The following is a 19527-nucleotide window of genomic DNA, read 5'->3' as shown; positions in this document are numbered from 1 at the left end:
CATAAAAAAGATCGAAATGAACATAAAATACCTTTATTATTATAATATCATTATAAAATTATTAAGCTGCCTGTTTATACAGAACAGGTTAAATAAGTCCATATGAATTAGAAAGGGCTGACCAAACCTCCTAACTCATTTGTTTTGAGAAACAATACAGAATATATCAAGAGTCACGTGTTTTCTTTAAGCAGCAAACTATTTTTTAATATACCAATTTTTTAAAATATAAAGTACATTTTTTGTCTGATGGTGTAAAAGTGTAAATAATAAGGAAATAATCATAAAGAATAATAATAATAATCATAAAGAACAGGCTTTATTTTGCCTAAACCCTGCTGTGGCAAAGGAAGGCAGGGATGCTGTATATAAAGGCATATCCTGTAGATTTCTGTGATTAAACAGGCAGTATCTCCCGCTCATGTATTTTCTCAGAAGTATCACATGGATATCTGCCTAATAACCTCAGTTTCATCTGTGTTTATTAAATGAGTGTCAGGGGAAAGATGCTCCTGCACAGGGTGCGGTTTTTGTGAGAGGACTCTTCTGCAGCCAGTCCTGAAAAGAAACACAGCCATACCGCCGCTCTCATGGTGCTCATGAACATCAGTGAGAACATCCCATTTTATTCCACAGTTTAATTAACATCTGATATTGTTTCTTTTTAAAGGAGAAACAGCATAAAGTCACAAAGTATAGTTCACACTTCTCCTGCCTGCTACATCACTCAGACGACCTACATCAGGATTCTGTACAACCATCGCTAACGCAAGACGCTACAGATCAGAGCAGATCTCAAGCTACTGAAAATCAGGGCGACCAGCTTTTAGGCAGCGCTGGGATAAATAAATAACATTATTAGATACATGTACCAAAGCAGGGTTCCAAAAATAAATTCAGACCATTTTGTTTAGTCCAATTAATACAATTTGGTGGAAAAAGAAGCAGCTCCAAAGCCAAGTCTTCTGATTACTTCATGTTAGAAGGTGACGCGGCTTCTGAAAAACAGAATCCAATTTTACATTGGTGGGGGGGGGAGCTGATGTCCCTCTACCAGGTTTTCATGGGATGGAGACCCCTGAGGTACATCTCTGTATCATGTCTTCTAGACAAGAGAAAGAAAGTTTATAGGAGGAAATGTAAAAATACCAGAAAAAAGGCGACAAGAGTCTTTAATGGTTCTGGATAACAGTCCTATCGAGAAGAAAGTAGCACCGGAGCAACAGGAAGGATAGACTGGGACTTCTGAGGGCAAGGGAAAGGGGATCGGGATCTGGTGCATACTTGGTGCTATAACTCATGTGCAAAACTCAAGTCACTTGACTCTTCAAAGCGTTTCTGTTTTGGTCCTCATTGTGTCAAAGCATTTCTTGAGCAGTTGACGCAGATGTAGTCCTCGGCCTCGGCCTGCTCAGCAGACACACCCACACAAATCTGGTGGAACCACTGGTTACAACTGCCATCACACTGGACCCAGTTTACCTGTGAGGAAAAAAGACCAGGAGGTCAGGGCCAGGGAACGTCGCAATGCATAAACAATACAAAATCATAAGAGCGCCTGAACGTGCGGTAGAGCGTCGATTAGGAGCGATATGAAACGTTCAGTACTGAGCATTACGGTACAGCTATTCCAACAGCAATGTTGGTATCTTAATAACCCGACTGTAAACAGACCTCGTTGCCCTCTGGCTGCAGACATCGCTTTGCTGAGCACACGGACCAGTCTTCTTCCGAGTCCTCTGAATAGGATGGATCTGATAGAGAGTTGGAGGGAGAGATGGTTCTTTTCTCCTCACGTCTCCTCTCCTTGTTCGTCTTGGGCTTCTTTTTCTTGGGCTTCTTGATCTTGTCTCTGTCTTGCACATCAGGGTTCTCCTTCTCCAGACGCCTTTTGGGGTTCTTCTCTGGCTTTTCGCTTTCCTTCTGCAACTCAAAGACTATGTCCTAGAAAGAAAGACGCAGAAACGTTGAGATCAGACTCCTCCTAATTTACAGATTTAACATCTAGTCTATTATGATTCACCCTACAATATAGCATTCAGTGAAGAACAGGCCAACCTGTCCTTTGCTGTGGGGTGGGCTCTTGTGGGGTGGGCTTTTATGAGGTGGGCTTTTGCGAGTCGGGCTTCTGTGGGGTGGGCTCTTGTGGGGAGGGCTCTTGTGGGGAGGGCTTCTGCGAGTTGGGCTCTTGTGGGGCGGGCTTCTGTGAGGAGGGCTCCGGTCTTGAGCAATGTGGTACTGATGGTCATGCTCGCTGCTCTGCAGGAGGTGATGCGAGGGAGAGAGCCGGCCAAGCAGGCCTTGGTAGAGCTGCTGCAGCTCAGGCAAAGTTACTTGCAGCAGGAGGCCTTCTATCAGCAGTTCCTCCAGCTCAGGACTGAGAACTGAGACACAAACACAGACACACACTCAGATACAGCAGTACAGCTCAGACCAACAGACTTGTTAAGTGAAGGTATTCAATTCTCTACTTACCACTGAGAGGAATGCATGGGTGCTGCATGTAGAAGGATCCATTACTCCCTTCCAGGGTCAGAGTGGAAGCCATTCCAGAGAAAGGTCTCATCTACAGGTAATTTTAATGATAAGAAGAATGAAGTTGCTGAAATCACCCATGAAACAATAGCCAAAGCCAACCACCTTAAATACAACATAAGCAGCATTAAGAGCGAGCCTTCATTTCAATCCCTTTTTAAAAGGCCCTCAGGAGGATAGTTCAATCCCTCATCTTTCCAAGAGCTCATTTAACAACCTTTACTCGAGACAACACAGTAACCAAAATCCCTGAAGGTGGTGTTAAGCACTCCCCAAAGGGGAAACGGCAGTTCGGATGGAGTAGTGCACGGTAAGAGCAGCACTGAAACAGAGACTCCAAGCAACTTACTTTTCCACTGAACTGCTGCGTAAACGGGGAGACCTGCTGCACCTTGTGTTGCCAGCGCACCGTCCTCTCGATTACATAACGCAGCGCATCACCCTCCGGGAGTCGGACTCGGATACGCTGCAAAGACGCTAGCAGGGGCAGGACCTTGTCCAAAGGGGGCTTCTCGGATCGACTGCAGAGCGGGCACAACCACGGCTGATCCATCTGCGGCTCCTTGAACCCCGGCACGCATCCACTGTGGTAAGCATCGCGGCAAAGTTCACACTGGAGCATGGGGCCAGCCGGCACCGTATGGCACAAACACACTGTAGGAGCAGAGCTGTTGGGTGTGGGCTGGAACTTCGTCTCATTCATGGTCCTCAGGACAGACAGGCTCTCCAACTCCTTCTGATGAACCTCACCAAGAGTCGCCATCTGCTCAAAGGCGATACAGCAGTTATTCTACAAGGCTGAACAGATGTGCTTAATAAATCATATGAGTCATTAAATATTACAGCCATTTTCGTTTCCAACTCATGAAGGTTGTACAGATTATGCATCAAGATATGAGGAACCATGTGCCACATTTCCTGCTTTGTGCCACACAGCAGAAAACCTACCGCCGAGGCAGTGTCCTTGCTCTCTGAGAGAGATTTCTCCACATCACTCAGACAGTCCAGTTTTACAGGCCTCTTGCCAGTTGGAGAGACATCTTTCACTCGTTTAGATTTCGATTTTGTGCAGCCAGTCTCACACCTGGGGCACAGGACCTTAAACACAGCAATTGAAAGCAAAATTTTATATATATATATATATATATATATATATATATATATATATATATATATATATATATATATATATATATATATATATATATAAAAAAAAAAAACATATATATTTTAACACACACACACACTTCTACAGAACTGTTCTTTGAACAACAGATAATTTTGTTTTACCTCCAAGAGGGACAGGGAGGAGTTCTTCAACAAAAACGTTTTAGCTGCACTCTCCTTCCAGGCTTGCACCTCCGACACCAGGCTCTCCAGCCGTGCCAGGGGCTCTAGAAGGACTGGGATGCCCTTCGCTTTTGAGACCAGATCAGACAGGGAAGCAAGAACAGGGACACGTCCTCCAAGCTGTTAAAACAGACAGACACATTTAAGCATACAGAACACTGACGAGTTTCATCAAATAAATTATTTTAATTAAGCATGATAACCTGTAGAGCGTCTGCTTCCCGTATCCACTCTCTAGCCCTACCAACAGAGTCCTTGAGCTGGAGACAGTTCGGTAGGTATGCATGAACACTACGGACTTCCAGCAAAGCTGCCTCCAGGCTCTCCAGATTGTGGCGAGGTCTTCAGGAGAAAGATATTCAACATCAGAACTAAAAATAAACACCATGGTGATAGAATTCCTGCACACGACAAGCATATACGTCCCTTATTTACACAACACTGCATTATACATGTAGCCAAGTGGAACTGAGGGCTAGGTACATGTATGTAGTTGCAGTCAGGACTGTCATATACTGATACAGTACAAAGAACAACTGCCAGATTCACATTATTTGAGATCCTGGAGCTAGTCTGAACGACAGAGCTCGTTTCTCTGAATAATACTAAACTTTATGAGGAGAGCTTTGGAGATGCTTCAATGGAAAAAAACACCATTTTTATTTATTCTAATTTTATTTAATAATATTTTACTGAGAAAATAAACATGACTGCCCAGATAAGGCAGCTTTCCATTCTGATATACTTTTGCACAGCGCTGTATATTTATATACATGACCGGGGCAACATGGCTGCTATAGGGTGCTCCCATTGCTCTCCACATATGGACAGTGACATGGACATACTGTGCAAGGTCACAATGCATTGATCCTGTTAATCTGTCAGGAAGCTGCCATGCACTCCAAATGCTAACACAGCACATTTGACCTCATCGGGGCTGACCGCACTACTCAAACATTTGCGCATGATGGTGTGCAACAAACAGGCGTTCTTCAGTACAAACTGAAGAAGACTAAACTGGGTACATACCTTAAGGCCCAATTGATTTGCAAGTGAAATTATGCTTGCACTGTATGCAAACCAGTTGGCTTGTAAAGAATAGGATTTTACTGCACTTCCACAGCATGAACATTTATGTTTGCTACAATCAGGAGTACGCTATGGTCTCAGCAGCAGAACCTGACCTGGCTGTCAGCATGTTATGCGCCTTCTCCTCCCAGTGTTCGCACACAGTGAGCAGCTCCTGCAGCCGGGCCATGGTCCTCTCCACACAGGCATGGGCTGCCAGGCCCACGCCCTGGTCAATCAGCCTCCTCATGCAGTCCAGGCTGAGGCTGGCTGGCTGTTCACTGGCCTGCTGCACAGCTTCCACCCACCGGGCCTGCTCGAGCCTCTGCCTGAGCGCAGCCAGCTCGGGCAGCTCCACATCCAGCCCTGCACCCTCGTCTACCAAGCCCTGAAGGGTTGAGGAGCTGGGCATGTCTTCAGCCAGGAGATCTGCACTACGCTGCTGGATCTGCTCAATGCGGTTCAGGAGAGCCTGGGGAGAGCAGAGGAGAGGAGAATAAGACTAAAAGGGCTGATGGGACCACATTTATAGTTAATTACCTTGTACAATAACTTGCCCATTTCCTGTACTTAAAAAAATAATAATTGATGTAAACAAAAAAATAAATAAATACAAGTAAAAAGATAGACACACTTTAGGACCCATGTGCTGAGGCTAATTCCTACCAGCTTCTATTAAAACAGTTTTCAGTCAACAAGATCACACACTCACACCTGCTTAGAGGAGTATATGGGTGCTGACTGATGGGACATGGTTCCAATAGAGTTTTTATAAAGCAATAAAATGTGCAAATGATCATCTGGCCTTTGTCCTAATGATCGCTGTAAACAAGATACAGCCCTAATCTGTATTTGCGTATCTGAACGCAAATCTCTTGGGGTGCCCAAACTTCTAAATGGTGTGCCTTTAATTTTTCCCCTCCAAGACTTCCCTTAAGTATTCACAGTCACAAACTTTAACCAAGGGTGTCCAAACTTTTGCATGCTCAATCTGTTAAAAGGAACTGAAGGTGGTGCAGTACCTTGAGGAAAGGAGCCTGTCTGATGGTGCAGGGCAGGTCGTAGAGCTGCTGGATGAAGGACCTCAGCTCCTCCACAGTGAGCTGGTTCTGAGACTTCCCTCCTCCAGTGCGATACCTTCACAAACACACTTCAGTAATTACTGAGGACGTCACCATAACTGCAAAATGCCCATCCGGCTGCCAGTTCTCATGTTGCCTAATGCTGCACATCTGCAGGACTTCTTTGATGGAGCTCATGTTGGGAAGGGCAGGTATGTGGTTACCTGGTCTGCCTCTTGCCGTTGAGCAGCTGCTGGGCCATTGAGGCGCTCTTCTCCGCATCCTGGATGATCTGCCGTAAATGCCGCAGCAAATCTGTCTCGGGGTACATCTTCTTCTCTGCCTCCATTACCAGTGCACGCAGATCCTCCAAGTCTGGTAGAGGAAAGGATCAACAAAATACAGTAGATCAACTTCACACGAAAACCTTGTATCTCCAAAACATCACAAGGGGAAAACAAAAACTCAATGAAAAAGATTTTTGTTGCCAGTACTCTTGGAGCATTTCTTTTGGTCCATTCATCTGAGACAATGTAAAGAATGACGAAGAACAGAAAAACAGGACGCTGATAAACGTTCATCAGAGAAGGAGGGGAGAAGCTCTTGGTTAGTAAAACACCACGGAGCACTTACCACTTTTGTCCTGGTCGGTCTTTAAGATCTTGTTGACTTTAGAAGCCCAGTCGTCGTACGACACAGCGCGTGTTGCCACAGCCTTAAACATTTGGTTTAACAAGCCCAAGGTGTATTTATAGCTGCAAATACACACACAGATAGAAATGATGTAGAACAGACGATTTCTGCACTTTATTCAATTTCTAAATGTTGTTTCAAGTCAGAGGTGAAATTAGACCCAATGTACTGGGGCATGTAATAAGTTTATCCTGCATCACTGAGCAGAACTACAGAACGACTCACTACCCGCACTACATTTCCCATAATGCCCCAGTGCTGTTCCAAAAGCTTGAGCGCCAACACTTCTCAGGGTTTATTTCATAATGAGTAATGGATTAGAGTAAATGTCAGTAATTCAACAGACAAAGTAATGACACCTCATAGTGGTAGGTTTTGGTTATAGCCACTGATAACTGTATAACCTACCAATAATACCCATCAGACCAATGAAGCAGAGGCATCCGTTAGGTTAGTACAGGCTTCATTTATGGGAGCTAATAACGGGCATGGTGATATAGCCAACGTAACAGCAAACTACTCGTTTTAAAGACCTGTGTTATCCGTGATAACTGACTAATACAGTCATATCAAATAAAAATGATATTATATATAAATGTTTGTGTGTGTGTGTGTGTGTGTGTGTGTGTGTGTGTGTGTGTGAGAGAGAGATGAGGATTGTGTATTTAGACAGCCATGGCCAATCCCTAATATTAAACATTTGGCACATACTTCAGTGTGTAGTTGCTGCAGGGACAAGAGCACAGGTCCTGAAGGTGGTGTAGACAGACCAGCTGGCCAGGGCTGCAGGGACAGGTGATGGCAGACAGGTAGCAGGTGGTCCTGCACTTAGCACACTGCCTCTCCTCGTCTGGCTGCTCTTCATAGTCCACCTGCTGGGAGTGCCACACACCCTAGGGAAAGAGCATTCACACAATGGGAACAATTAATGATGAAGAGGAGGATTTTACAAACAGGAAAAGGAGCAGGATTGGAATAGCAAACAATTTAACGTCAGAAATGTGCTGCTCATTTATTTAAGGTGTGCTGTCTCGTAACCCACACCTTACACTTTGTAGACCAGCCTAAATAATCTTAACAGCCTGGAACAGAGCTGCAAAACATTCTATAGCAGTGAAAGGTAGTGTATTTGACCACTAGCCCGTCCAGCCAGGCTTAAGAAACAGAAAACCATGCTGGAGTCGTCCACACAAAGAAGTCTGAGGTTACATTGAAGGTGTTAAATAATTAAGTCTAATTAGAAAAGACAGTTTAATACAGCTCTGTCTGACAGACTACTGTTATTACTAAACGAGGATGACTGTTGGCATCACATTCTCAGTGTACAGTTCTGGGTGTGATGTGATCTACTGCTGAACAAGTGGACATTGCTCTAGCCCATAACAACGCTCCAAAGCCAACAATATTCATGTTGAGAAAGAGAAGTAATGGAAAACTACAGAGGACACAAATAAATAATATGCAGGACTGAGACATTTCACTTTCCTTTAGATTCAAAACTGTATAAGCCATGTAAATATTTTGGGTTCTGAAGGAACAGATTACCACCAAACATAGTTTTTTTTCTCCCTGATAAATTGAACACACAGACGTCTTCCACTGAGCTGAAAATAAAACAGACGAGTCCCATCATCAAGTGTTTTTACATTAATGTGGAAACACTGCTTTTTTTTACACCTGGGCTGCCCCTACAGACAGGAAGTGGAATTATGGCTTTGAGCCAGACGTTTTAGATGAGCTCAAAGATACTGTCACATCACTGAAAGTGTAGAAGCATGTGGACTGAGGCGGTAGAGTAATAACACAGGGTTTTACACTGTAGACTCGGGTTACTCTCACTAGCGGCAGTCCACCACTCCAGCAAGTTTGTGTTTCGGTACCACAGATGGGTTAATGTGGAGGGTACATTTACTGCTGTAAATGCTCTGCTGTGCAGGACAATAAAGTGTTGTTTTTCTGGTCTCCACAGCAGCTGATCAGGGTAAATAAGGATTCATGTGAAGTCACTGAAGAAGGTTTTACTACTAAAACAAAAAAAGTTTTGTCCGATCATAAAACCCTGCTGTCTAACATGCTAAACTGGACCTGAGAAGTGTGTAGTGGTTATTGTATCTGTGCTGATTTGTCCAGATAAAGAAATCTTTTCGATTCACGCTCCTTCCAGGAGGACAAAGTCCACTCAGGCGCTCCAAACTCACGGTACGGGTGGAGAGCGACTGCCTCGGTCAATAATCACATTCTCTCTCTGAAACCCCCCTTTAGCCACTTTCCCATGTTGGTAATTGCTTTGGTTGCTCATGCCTGGGTCTTGGGAGACAGAGGGTTCGGTCTCACGCCCTCACTGGATGCAGCTCATCGCTGCTCCTGCTGGGTGGTGTGGATAATCTCACACCACAAGATTCTTCACTGAGAAACTCACTTTCTGAAAATACTGAGGGGGCGCAAACGCGGCACAGGGGCACTGTGTGTTTAGTCATTAAATTGGTGGCTGCAGCCGGTAAGTAACAGGTCACGTGACTGAAACAGGTGCAGGGCTCTGTAACACTTACACAGAGAACTCTGAAACTGATTTGCATGAGATAATATTACTAATCAGGCTAAATTTACAGTACAACTGCCCCCCTTTTTTCTTTTTAAAGACACCACCCCAGCCTGTTGCTCACCAGCTTGTAGGCCTTCTCACGCAGCTCCTTCTCCTCCAGCATCATACAGCTCATGTCTTTCTGAATGGCAGAGGCCAGCTCCAGCTCCAGGCTGTCTGCTTTGGCTGCGATATTACACACCATCTCATCATGCGAGAAGACGCAGTATCTGTTCAGAGAGCGGTAATGCTCCACACACTGCCGACCCAGAGGCATCTGGAACCAAAATGAGGTCATCACACCATTATTAAGATTTCTAGCTTGATTTAGATGTCAAGACAGCAGTGCGCTCAAAATCCTGTTATTCACAAAGCGGTTTTTACCCAGTCCACTGTGCAGAAGTTGACAGCCTCTGCAAAGTTGAAGCCCTGATTGAAGCCACTATGATAAGCTCTGGGGAAGGTGATGACAAACTCTCCAGCACACTGGTTAGTGCGGTAAATCTGAAAAAGAACAAAACATTATAACCACTTACGATGAGAACATCCCTTGGCCCAGTTTCCTGAAAATAATTAAAGCAGCCGTATGTGAGAAATGGCTTTTTATTGCTCCTGGGCTCCCCCTACAGTTGGGAACTGGAAGTTGCACTTTGAGCCACCCCTAAAGGACACGCTTTACACTTGTACACATTTCTGGACAAGCTGAGATGGGACCATTGTGCATGTGCACACTGCGAGAACATAGGAGCAGCCTTACTACACATCCAGTCAGTCAGTGTGATACAGTACAGTCAACAGTGAAAAGTGTGTAGGCACTCACAGGGACTCCGTACTCCATTAGGATATTGGGGTTCATGATGGTGACCAGCTGGTGGAGCAGATCTGGCTGGGACTCAAAGAGCTCGGGGGCCAGTTTCTTCATTACCATTTCCAACTGCTCTGCAGCATAGCCAGGAGCACCATACCACGTCTTTGGCTCTCCCCTACACAAACCCACACAGAACCATTCACTAAGATCAGATTCATTAAACTCTGAAGCCAACTGGTCAAACAATTAGCATTACAGCATCACTGCAGCATTACTGTACTGCAGACACCACCCTTACACCAGGCTCAGGGAAAGGGCTCAGAAAAACTGTAATAACTGCACTGTTTTATTTTGTTTATTTCAGTATTAAAGAATCAGGACAGTCCTACCAGTGCAGATAGTTGATGGAGTAGCTCCAATGGTCCTCAATGTGCCAACAGAAGGAGGAGAAGCACATGCCAACATAGAGCCAGGGCAGCTTCATCCCACATATGTCAGCTGTAATGTGAGTCAGCACGGACGCATCCAGCACCGGCATGTTGTTCAGGTTCCAGCCGCTGGTGAGGTAATGCTAGAACAGAACGTGCAACAGAGCCGATGTGAAGCGTTCATCCAGTTCTAAACGTTCTAAACTGCTTAACAGTTTACCATTTTAAACTACGGCCCGGACATAATCCAACGTACCTCTTCATCAGGTGTGACTTTGAAGGTGCCATTTTTAACAGGGAAACCACTGCCGAAGTCCTTGGACGCAATGTCTGCTCCATACTCTACAGTCACGTCCTCCTCAATGGTGCTGACCAGACGCCAGAACTCCTTCTCGACCAGCTCCGTAGGGACCATCTGAGAGAACATGTGAAAGTCAACGTCACGTTTTTGTGCTCTTGACCACACAGAACTCAATTTATCAGAAACAGATCATGTAATAAGAATACTTAATTATAAATAATAAATAATAATATATCCTGCTACATTAACGTACAGTTATGCACATTTCCCCTTCTGCTGCATGTTCACAGTTACAGCAGTTAGACTTAGGCCAGAGCGGTGAACCCTACTCTGATGGGGAGGGCAGTGGTGTTAGCCACTATGCTACGCCATTAAGTGTATATCTGTCTAGACACCTAAACGTTCTGCTGCTTTTTAGTTGTGCATTAAGCTGTTGACATCAATCAGTATTTTCACAGCCATCAACGTGTTTTCATACAGAAGAGAAGAGACGCATCAAAGGCTCTTGATATTGTTTTGCGATACTGAATCGATCCTCTAAGACATGGGACTGATTATTAATGAACAGTTTAGATGTAAAGATCAGTGTAAGACTGGGGTTTATTTAGTGTTGTTTTAAACCCCGACCACTAGAGGCAGTGTTGTAGTCCGTCCTAAGATACAGAGTGTATGAATATGATGGCGTTTTCCTAAAATCACTATTAACAACATCGGACACAGCAAACCTGACGTCTTTGACTTACATGGACAGGCATGTTGAAATAGTCCGACTTGAAGGAGTCTGCCATGTCGCCAAAAGAGCGAAGAGTATAGTCCCTGCAGGCCTGCTCAAAGCCAAACGCAACCTGAGGCTTGCCACACTCCTGTGGAACGGAGAGATGCAAGTTAACAATTACAAACTTCAGAACTGAGTCAATTCACTCAGAGTGCAAGATCAGACACATCGCAGTCCAACACTCAGACCCAGAGTATGAAAAGGTACAGCTCAGAGCTGGAGAACAGCCGGAGTTTAAAAGAGCAGTAAACACTACACCACCATCAAAAGTAAAAGTTAGGAGTGAAATACAGCGAAACCAACAGAGGAAATAGTCATAAGGTTTAATGGAAACAACGGAGTGTGTGTGTGTGATTGTGATAGATAGGTTTTTTTATATATATATATATATATATATATATATATATATATATATATATATATATATACACATACATACACACACACACACACAACCTATCTATCCATCACACACACTCATATATATAAAATAAACATACATGGCTTGAGGTGTACTTTTGCTACAGTCAACTACAATACTAAGTGCACACCTGGGCCAGGCACTTGGGGCATCTCCAGTCCCCTTTGGGAACATCATGGAGTGGTGGGATCAAACAGAAGGTGTGGTAGCTGTCATCGCATCCATCACATAGCAACAGTCGGTCCTCATCACCCCCACCCCCACACACCAAACATATGTACTGCTCCACCTGTGGAAACGCACCAAAACAACAAAGAGAATCAGACAACCGTTCCTCCCTCAGATCAGATCAGGTTTTTCTATCCAAATTACATCAGTTCATTACTGTCACACCAAACCTTCATCATCGTTGTTCTTTATACTGCATCAGAATTTCATGAGGAATGGACCAATAGAAATGTTCCAAAAAAAAAAACAAAAAAAAAATACCACCACGATTTTTTTTTTTTGTAAAGTTAAAAATAAAAAAAAGTAAAAATGACCGTTTTGCACGACTGAGACGACATCCATCTAAATTATTACAAATATCAGTAATTTAATTTTTATAATTAGATAAATATATTTTTTGCTTGGTTTACTGGTTGTCTCTGCTCTGTTTCCTCACCTTTGATTTTTCCCCCTCGGGTGCGGACTCCGCTGGCTCGACAGGCTCTCCTTTTACCTGGACTGGAATGTTTATTACTGAAACAAAGGAAGAAAACGGTAAATGACCTGTTTGGGACGGGATAAACATCAACAAGCCCAAAACCAGGGAATTTACCTGGTTCAGGTTTTGCCACACACGAGCCCATCCTCCTCCTCAGGTTGGGTCTGTTGTCACACTGCTCGCCCTGCTCACTTTTAAAGCAGCGGCCCTGATAAGAGAACATGGGCTCTTAATAAGCAAAGCTGAAATAGTGAATACATGTAACCCGGGGAAACCCCACGCTGATTAAGGGTAGAAACTCTCACACATTACCAAAAGCTACGAGTCGCCCCAAAGAGCTTTTACCTCTGTGCGCTTGGCTCTGCGAGCAATGGTGGTGGTTTCGGCAGGCTGCACTGATTGCCGCTGGGGCAAATCATGAGATTTATACTCCTTATCTTTGGTGTCATTGGTAAGAGTGGGCTTCTGAGAGTTCTGGTAAAACACAAGGCAAAAAAAGTTTCAGTCAAATTTAAATAGGGATCAAAAAGTTACAGGCAAAACAGTCCTGCATCGGGGGTTCTGTCTTATCCAATTAATTCAGAGTGGAACACAACAGCAGATAAAGCACCATTAGTTTGGCCCTCTGCAGCGACTGTAAGAGGACAAACAGGTCAGCCCTGAGGTGGGAACCTAGGGGTAAAGAGAAGAGGAGGAGCAGGCCAGTAGGACTGGAGCCTGAGGCTCATTAAATGAATACAAGCTAGAGAGAGAGAGAGAGAGAGAGAGAGAGAGAGAGAGAGAGAGAGAGAGAAACTAAGAAACATTTGTTACTGAAAGAAAGCTAACCACCAAACCCACATGAACACCAGAGCAGTGAAGAAGTAACAGAAAAGGCAACTGTCCGTTTATTAACAAAAACAGAAAACAGAAGCACACTGCCTGTCTGTCCAATCAGAAAAACATACTTTAAATAAACACATACACACATTATTTATATATATATAAAAATATATAAAGTGTGTGTGTGTATATATATATATATATATATATATATATATATATATATATATATATATATATATATATATATATATATATTTATTATTATTATTATTACACACACACACACTGTGTGCGTTCCCCTGAAAGGAGCTACTACGCAGAGGATCATCTGTTGATACTGGAAGTGGGTACAGAATAATAACAGTGCTCAAAATAAACTGGGGCAGCCTTTCTGCTCTGATGCTCAGAGCGCAGGTGGTGCCTTTGGCAAAAAAAACAAAAGATAGCTGCCAACTGGAACCAATAAAACACTACATGCATAATTTATTCCTCAACATCCAGAATAAAAACATTAGATGTAGGGTTGCAGCAGTTTACCTCATGTGCAGCTTCCTTATTTACGTAATCTACACCCTTGTGATCAAGAACACCACAAATACCTGACCTCATTAAACCTGTAATGGCCAAATGCAATCAAATTCTCAAAGCAATGTTCCAAATCTAGTGTTCTAGACTCCTAGAAGAGTGAAGTACGTTACTGTAGCAAATGGGTGGGGCAAACAGTCTATTAATAACCTTAATTTCATTTAAAAAACTGCCTAAACAGGTGCCTACAAACTCCGATAGTGAACGCGATAATGAGGCTGAAAAGGGGAAGGAAACTCGAAAGCGAGAGAGAGAGAGCAAGCGAGCGAGCGAGCGAGAGATCGAGAGGCAGAGAGACAGAGACACAGAGAGAGAGAGAGAGGAAGTTGGGCTGTAACGGCCTTACCAGAAGGTTGACCCCAGTCTGGAACAGGTAGTAGGGGTACAGAACCCTCTCATAGTGGGCACGTAGGTGGGAACCGACAGCCTTGCCAGGGGCAAAGCCCATCTTCATAGAGATCTGGGTCCATTTCCGCTCTCTGCAGACCGATTCAAAGCCCCCCTCCTCAGTCACCAACTGCAGGGAGCAGCAAGAGAGAAGTTTCACTTAGACAAATTAAGATCAGGTTGGGTGCACAGGACCTTCTAGACGTAAAGCGCAAGGGGAGCAATTCGTAAGCATCTACCTTGTAGAGCTGGTACAGGTCGAGGGACTTGCGCTCTACGTGAGGGATTTTCAGCGTGCAGCCCTGCAGCTCCCAAAACTTCGCAATCTGGTCCAGAAAGTTGAGCTTGACTCTGGTCTGAGCCTGAGAAATGTGGAAGAAACTATTAACACACAGCAACGGTCCGATTCTCCATTCTTCTGTAGTCAGGCTTGTTAAAGGAGCGGTTCTGCTGAAATGACAGGAGCACCGTTTCCCTTCATTTTACTGTGGGAACCTGCTCAGTGTCTGAGGTCTGCTTTTGTACTTTTATGTCGGAGCTTCAGGGTCAGGTTAGTCGTCTACGTGACCCAAATCACTCTGACTGATGCACTCCTCCATTCCTCAGCCACGATCGCCTTCACTGAAAAACTACAGAAGCAAACCTCAGACACCAAACCTGCTCTGGCCAATCAAATACATCTGCAGTAAGGGGGGACACTATGAATACTGGATCTGTTTACAAACACCAGCCTGTTAAAAGGCTCACTTTCACACCAAGGTCATGTGATGACCCAGAACCAGGAACCTTTGGCCTTTTCTAAAGGCCTCTTGGTAATGAGGCTGACCCCAGGGCCTACGGTTCGGCTACATAAGAAGGACATCCTGCTGTTCTCTACAGAGTATTGATTCAATAGAAACCGGCAGTCTTCATTGTAGACCACATGACTGCAATATCCGAAACAGCTCATGAACAGTGGGCTCCAAGAACGTACCTCCAACTCGTTGAGCCTCTGAATGCGTGGGGTGAAATGCAGTCTGTCCACATCGCAGGCAAATGGTGGCTGCCAGCCCTAAAGGATCAAACCAAGACATTCTGAGGCTGATGACGAGCCATTTGTCACAAACAGCCTGAAATTAGTACGGACACATCTGGCCTCGCGCTCAGAGAGTCACCCCCAACCCTGGACTCCTGTCTCAGTTTCAATCATGTGCCAAAAGGAAATGAGGCAGGTCACTGATTCAGTATCAGATCTGTACAGATCACACTGCCCCATCCTTTAATGTCCTGCTCTGATCCTTTACTTCAAAAGCAAACGTTCATCCATCCTAAATCAATCAGAGACTTTCATCATTAACTGCATTAATGTAGGGGGTGAAGGGTACACATATGGACAGGACAGGACAGGACAGGACAGGACAGGGCAGGACAGGAGCACAGCAAACAAACAAAAACGACAAAAAAAAAACAAAAAAACACTTAATTACATTTTTAATAAATGAATGTAAATAACTGCTGAACTGGAGGAATGTTACTCTCTGATGATCATCTACAGCTGATCCAGGAGCGACAATACACCAGCTTTTACATCGAGTCCTAATTCGTAAAGAACTCGTAAATCCAAACAACATGGAGGAGCAGCAGCACCTTCAGCCCGAGCTACACCTCAGAGCTACACCTCAGAGCTACACCAGTAGTCTGCTCCATTAGATCTAATTAAAGGAAATCTGCGATTCTCAGCCGAAGGGGCTCATCTGATGACCCCTGGTCGGACTCGGTTAGCAGATGGTGTCTGTGGGAGCAGCAGCTCCGCCTGTATGAACACCACCTGAGCAGCCGGAGGCGCTGGGTTAAAGGACAGGGCTGAAAAGTTGGGTGGAGTAAATTCCTGCAACACGGTTCATTATTAGGAGCAACACGAACAACAAAGGCGGAGAGAGCTGCGGGTCCGAAGGCGCGCGGATCCGGGGAGGGGGTATTATTATGGGCTGGCCTCCGGGTGGAACAGCCTCAGCCTGGCCTGTTCCTGTTCCGCTGCAGACAATAACAGTGCCCGTTCCAGCCCGGAGTCTGCCCGGAGTCTGCCCCCAGTCCGAGTGAGCGCGTCGGTCAAAAAGAGTGAGATTAGAGAGAGTGCTCGCGCGAGAGTGCACTCCCACAGCGCGCCCGGGTGCAGCTGCCCGCGCACACGCCGTTACTGCTGGCCACCTCCAGCAGAGCCGCAATCCGCCATGTTGAAAAGCTGCCTGCGCTAGCGGAGTGTTCCGGACAGTCCGCGAGAGCCGCGCGCGAGCCCGCCTCCGCCCCGCATTTACCCCCACCCGAACAACTTACCGGCGGCGGGCGGATCTTACAGATGCCAGTGTTCTCTGCGATGGAGCGGATTTTGCTGATGAACCCGAACGGGTCGGCGAATTCTTCCCAACTGGGCTCAAAGACAGGGCACTCCGGCGGGGGGATAAACTCGCTGGGTCGCGGCTGGGTCATTCTGGGGAACCGCGTCCGAACGAGGGCATGAAGAAACTGCAGTAAACTGTGGAAAGTTGGAGACAATGGAAGAGTTACGGCTGAAAGTCCCTCATAACACAGACTGATCACACCTGAACTCCGACAATTAACATCCTCATCCACTTTGGGAACGTACACACCAAGACGAACGTTGACGTTTGAGTGTGTCGTCGTGTTCCGCCCAAAAAAGTAGAGACCCCTCGCTGACTCGAACCGTCGCTTCACAGCGCCCAGACTTACAAACACACACCTTTCTGCTCCATTTTAGATATAATATACAAAATATTACTCAGGACTACTTCAAACAAATTACAACCATATCATATAAACTATCGTTTAAAAAAGAGGAAATAATAAAAACGTTTTCATGGATAAATAACTCATATGATCGAATTACTAAAGATTAGTTTCGAAAACTAGAAAGTTAGAAGTAGCTAAATTTACAAAACAGATCCTGAGGAGATCCTGTTGATCCGCACATGGATGAGAGATTCAACACAGTTCTAATAAAACCAGTAATCCCATCTAATCATACTGTAAATACTCGATGGCTTTGATGTCAGATAAATATATTAAGTGTCACGCGCCATGTATGAGAGTAAATCCGCCTGATTCTGGATGATTTCTGTAATAAATGCTTTTACTCCACAGGCTAAATTACCCCCGTTTACAGAAGTGAAGGAGGACTTGCGCGGATTGATGTAACGTAGCACAGCTGAGAGCTCCATGGTGACCGGAACTACTTCTTTAAATGGACTCTTTCAAGTTGCCTGCGGAAGTGGACCGTGTTGTTCGATGTCGTCTCCGGTCCCAGGCGAACGCATTTAGCTCAAATAATCCCTCCATTTTTATACAACACCACCATATGGGGCTAACACTGAGTGCTGCTTCTAGTCAACCGACGTTATGAATGATTTTATTTTTATTTATTTATTTATTTATTATTATTATTATTATTATTTCGTAAAAGTCTCCCTAACAGAGTTGTCGTCGCTCACATGACCCGAATTCGGGAACAACGGACAGAAGGACCGGCAGTGAAATATCAGCCCCTACGGAAGCTTACCGAGGACTGGGAGGGTCTAGCTCCCCGTGCAGCTCTCCGTGCCGCGGCCGTGTGGCGGAGGGACAGCCGTCCCCGCATCAGTCCATTCTCACCCTGTCTGTTAGCACGTACCGCACGTCAACCAGCGGCACCCAACCGCAGCGCAGGAGACTGGACCCTGCTCCCGAGCCGCCTATCAGAGCGGACCCCGAAACCACAGCAGTCCAAACAGGACGCGTTTGGTCACCAGGTCGCCAGTCTGCTCGCCGGGTCTAGTCTGACCCGTGTTTACCGCGGTACGGGGTCCATTAGGGTGGGTTTGGGCAGAGTGGGAGGGTCACAGGGTCAGAGGTCGATGGTAAAAGCATTAGTTTATTCTGTTTAATTAGAGAAATTTTTTGCTCATTTGGAAAAAAAAATAAAAAAATAATATTTTATTATTTTTTTTTGTTTATTTTTGAATGTTTTAGTAGTAAACAGTTTAAAATGATTTATTTCAGCTGTAAATCAGTTTTTGTCCATAAAAGCCTGTATATGAGAATCAGTACAGCAGAACGGGTGTTCGAGAGTACAGCTTCATAGAGGAAGTGGAGGGTTACTGACTGTAGATGTGCTCAGAGCCACTGATTTCATGTAATGAGGGGTTGAGGAGATAAACTGGGTGGACTTCCTGAAGGACAGGTTTGGAATTGGGTGCAGGTAAAGCCTCCTCCTGATGACTCTTCACAGCATATTGGCATAAAGAATATCATTAGAACAGCGCTCTAATTAGACTCCTGGATCAGCTTCACCCTCCTGCAGGTGCTCTGCCGTTCCGGCCAGTATACGAGCGGTTCTGTCCGAGCGGTTCTGTCGGTACTCTAGACCCTCCGCAGTTCCTGCACAGGGAGGGATGTTTCAGTGCAGCTCAGTACAAAGACGAGTGATCTGAGAGCTCAGTGGTGTAAAGACCCAGGCAGTGGTCTACAGATGGGATGGTCACAAGTCACACTTCACCAAATTGTACATGTGTGGTGACACCAAGAGAAACGGGCCCGAGCTCCTCACCCCGCCCCGTTACACAGTGGGGGCATTGTGCTGGCATGGCTTAGGGCCACTTTCAGAGCAGGGGTGTCCCTCTGAGCTCCGAAACCCTTCGGGTAGGTGAGATCAGCGTTTCCTCTTTCTAACCCTCTGAACTGAGCTCTGCAGTACTTCAGTCTTCAGCAGCTCCATGGTCCAGAAGGCTGAGAAGGAAGGGTCACTGCCAATCAATGCCACATTATCCTGAAGGGGGCCGTCTCTCCCTGGATGACAATGCTCCCGTCACAGGACTCGAGGATGATAGAATGATAGGATATTATTATTATTATTATTATTATTATTATTATTATTATTTTGGACGGACGTGTTAGACAGCCTTCTCCACCACCATCGTGATCATCAGAACACCTGTTGCTGAGCTCCAAATGTGTTCCATCGCTCCTGTGCA

At 45.2% G+C, this 19527-nt stretch overlaps 1 protein-coding gene across 2 annotated transcripts; it reads right to left on the bottom strand.

The window, feature by feature from the left end:
- Positions 1–17: 17 nt before the first annotated feature.
- On the bottom strand, positions 18–18318 carry kdm5ba (lysine demethylase 5Ba). Of its 2 annotated transcripts, none has more exons than XM_072665439.1 (28): positions 18078–18318; positions 16838–17036; positions 15498–15575; positions 14764–14886; positions 14484–14654; positions 13073–13201; positions 12842–12935; positions 12686–12762; positions 12152–12310; positions 11569–11688; positions 10781–10939; positions 10486–10667; positions 10109–10271; positions 9673–9792; positions 9371–9565; positions 7419–7600; positions 6648–6769; positions 6239–6389; positions 5976–6090; positions 5070–5425; positions 4089–4227; positions 3826–4005; positions 3484–3633; positions 2885–3298; positions 2476–2566; positions 2059–2384; positions 1675–1944; positions 18–1482 (listed from the first exon to the last, which is right to left on the bottom strand). In XM_072665439.1, exons 2-28 carry the CDS (start codon positions 16988–16990, stop codon positions 1351–1353), a joined length of 4551 nt encoding a protein of 1516 aa, XP_072521540.1. In that variant the 5' UTR covers positions 16991–17036; positions 18078–18318; the 3' UTR covers positions 18–1350. The 2 variants fall into 2 exon arrangements, with proteins under 2 accessions (XP_072521540.1, XP_072521541.1); XM_072665440.1 differs by lacking the exon at positions 18078–18318 and adding an exon at positions 17152–17249.
- Between the last annotated feature and the right edge of the window lie 1209 nt (positions 18319–19527).

Source organism: Salminus brasiliensis, chromosome 21, assembly GCF_030463535.1.
Source record: "Salminus brasiliensis chromosome 21, fSalBra1.hap2, whole genome shotgun sequence".
In the NCBI taxonomy this organism is placed as follows: domain Eukaryota; kingdom Metazoa; phylum Chordata; class Actinopteri; order Characiformes; family Bryconidae; genus Salminus; species Salminus brasiliensis.
Note: the sequence above shows the minus strand (reverse complement) of the source record. Positions and strands in the feature narration are given on the sequence as shown.

Excerpts from the sequence above, each read along its gene's own strand:
- kdm5ba (XM_072665439.1), bottom strand. The coding sequence starts at position 16,990 with ATGACCCAGCCGCGACCCAGCGAGTTTATCCCCCCGCCGGAGTGCCCT. Across the intron at positions 14,887-15,497 it reads AGAGGCTCAACGAGTTGGAG|GCTCAGACCAGAGTCAAGCT; the intron begins GTACGTTCTTGG and ends CACATTTCTCAG. Across the intron at positions 3,299-3,483 it reads GCAAGGACACTGCCTCGGCG|ATGGCGACTCTTGGTGAGGT; the intron begins GTAGGTTTTCTG and ends GCCTTTGAGCAG.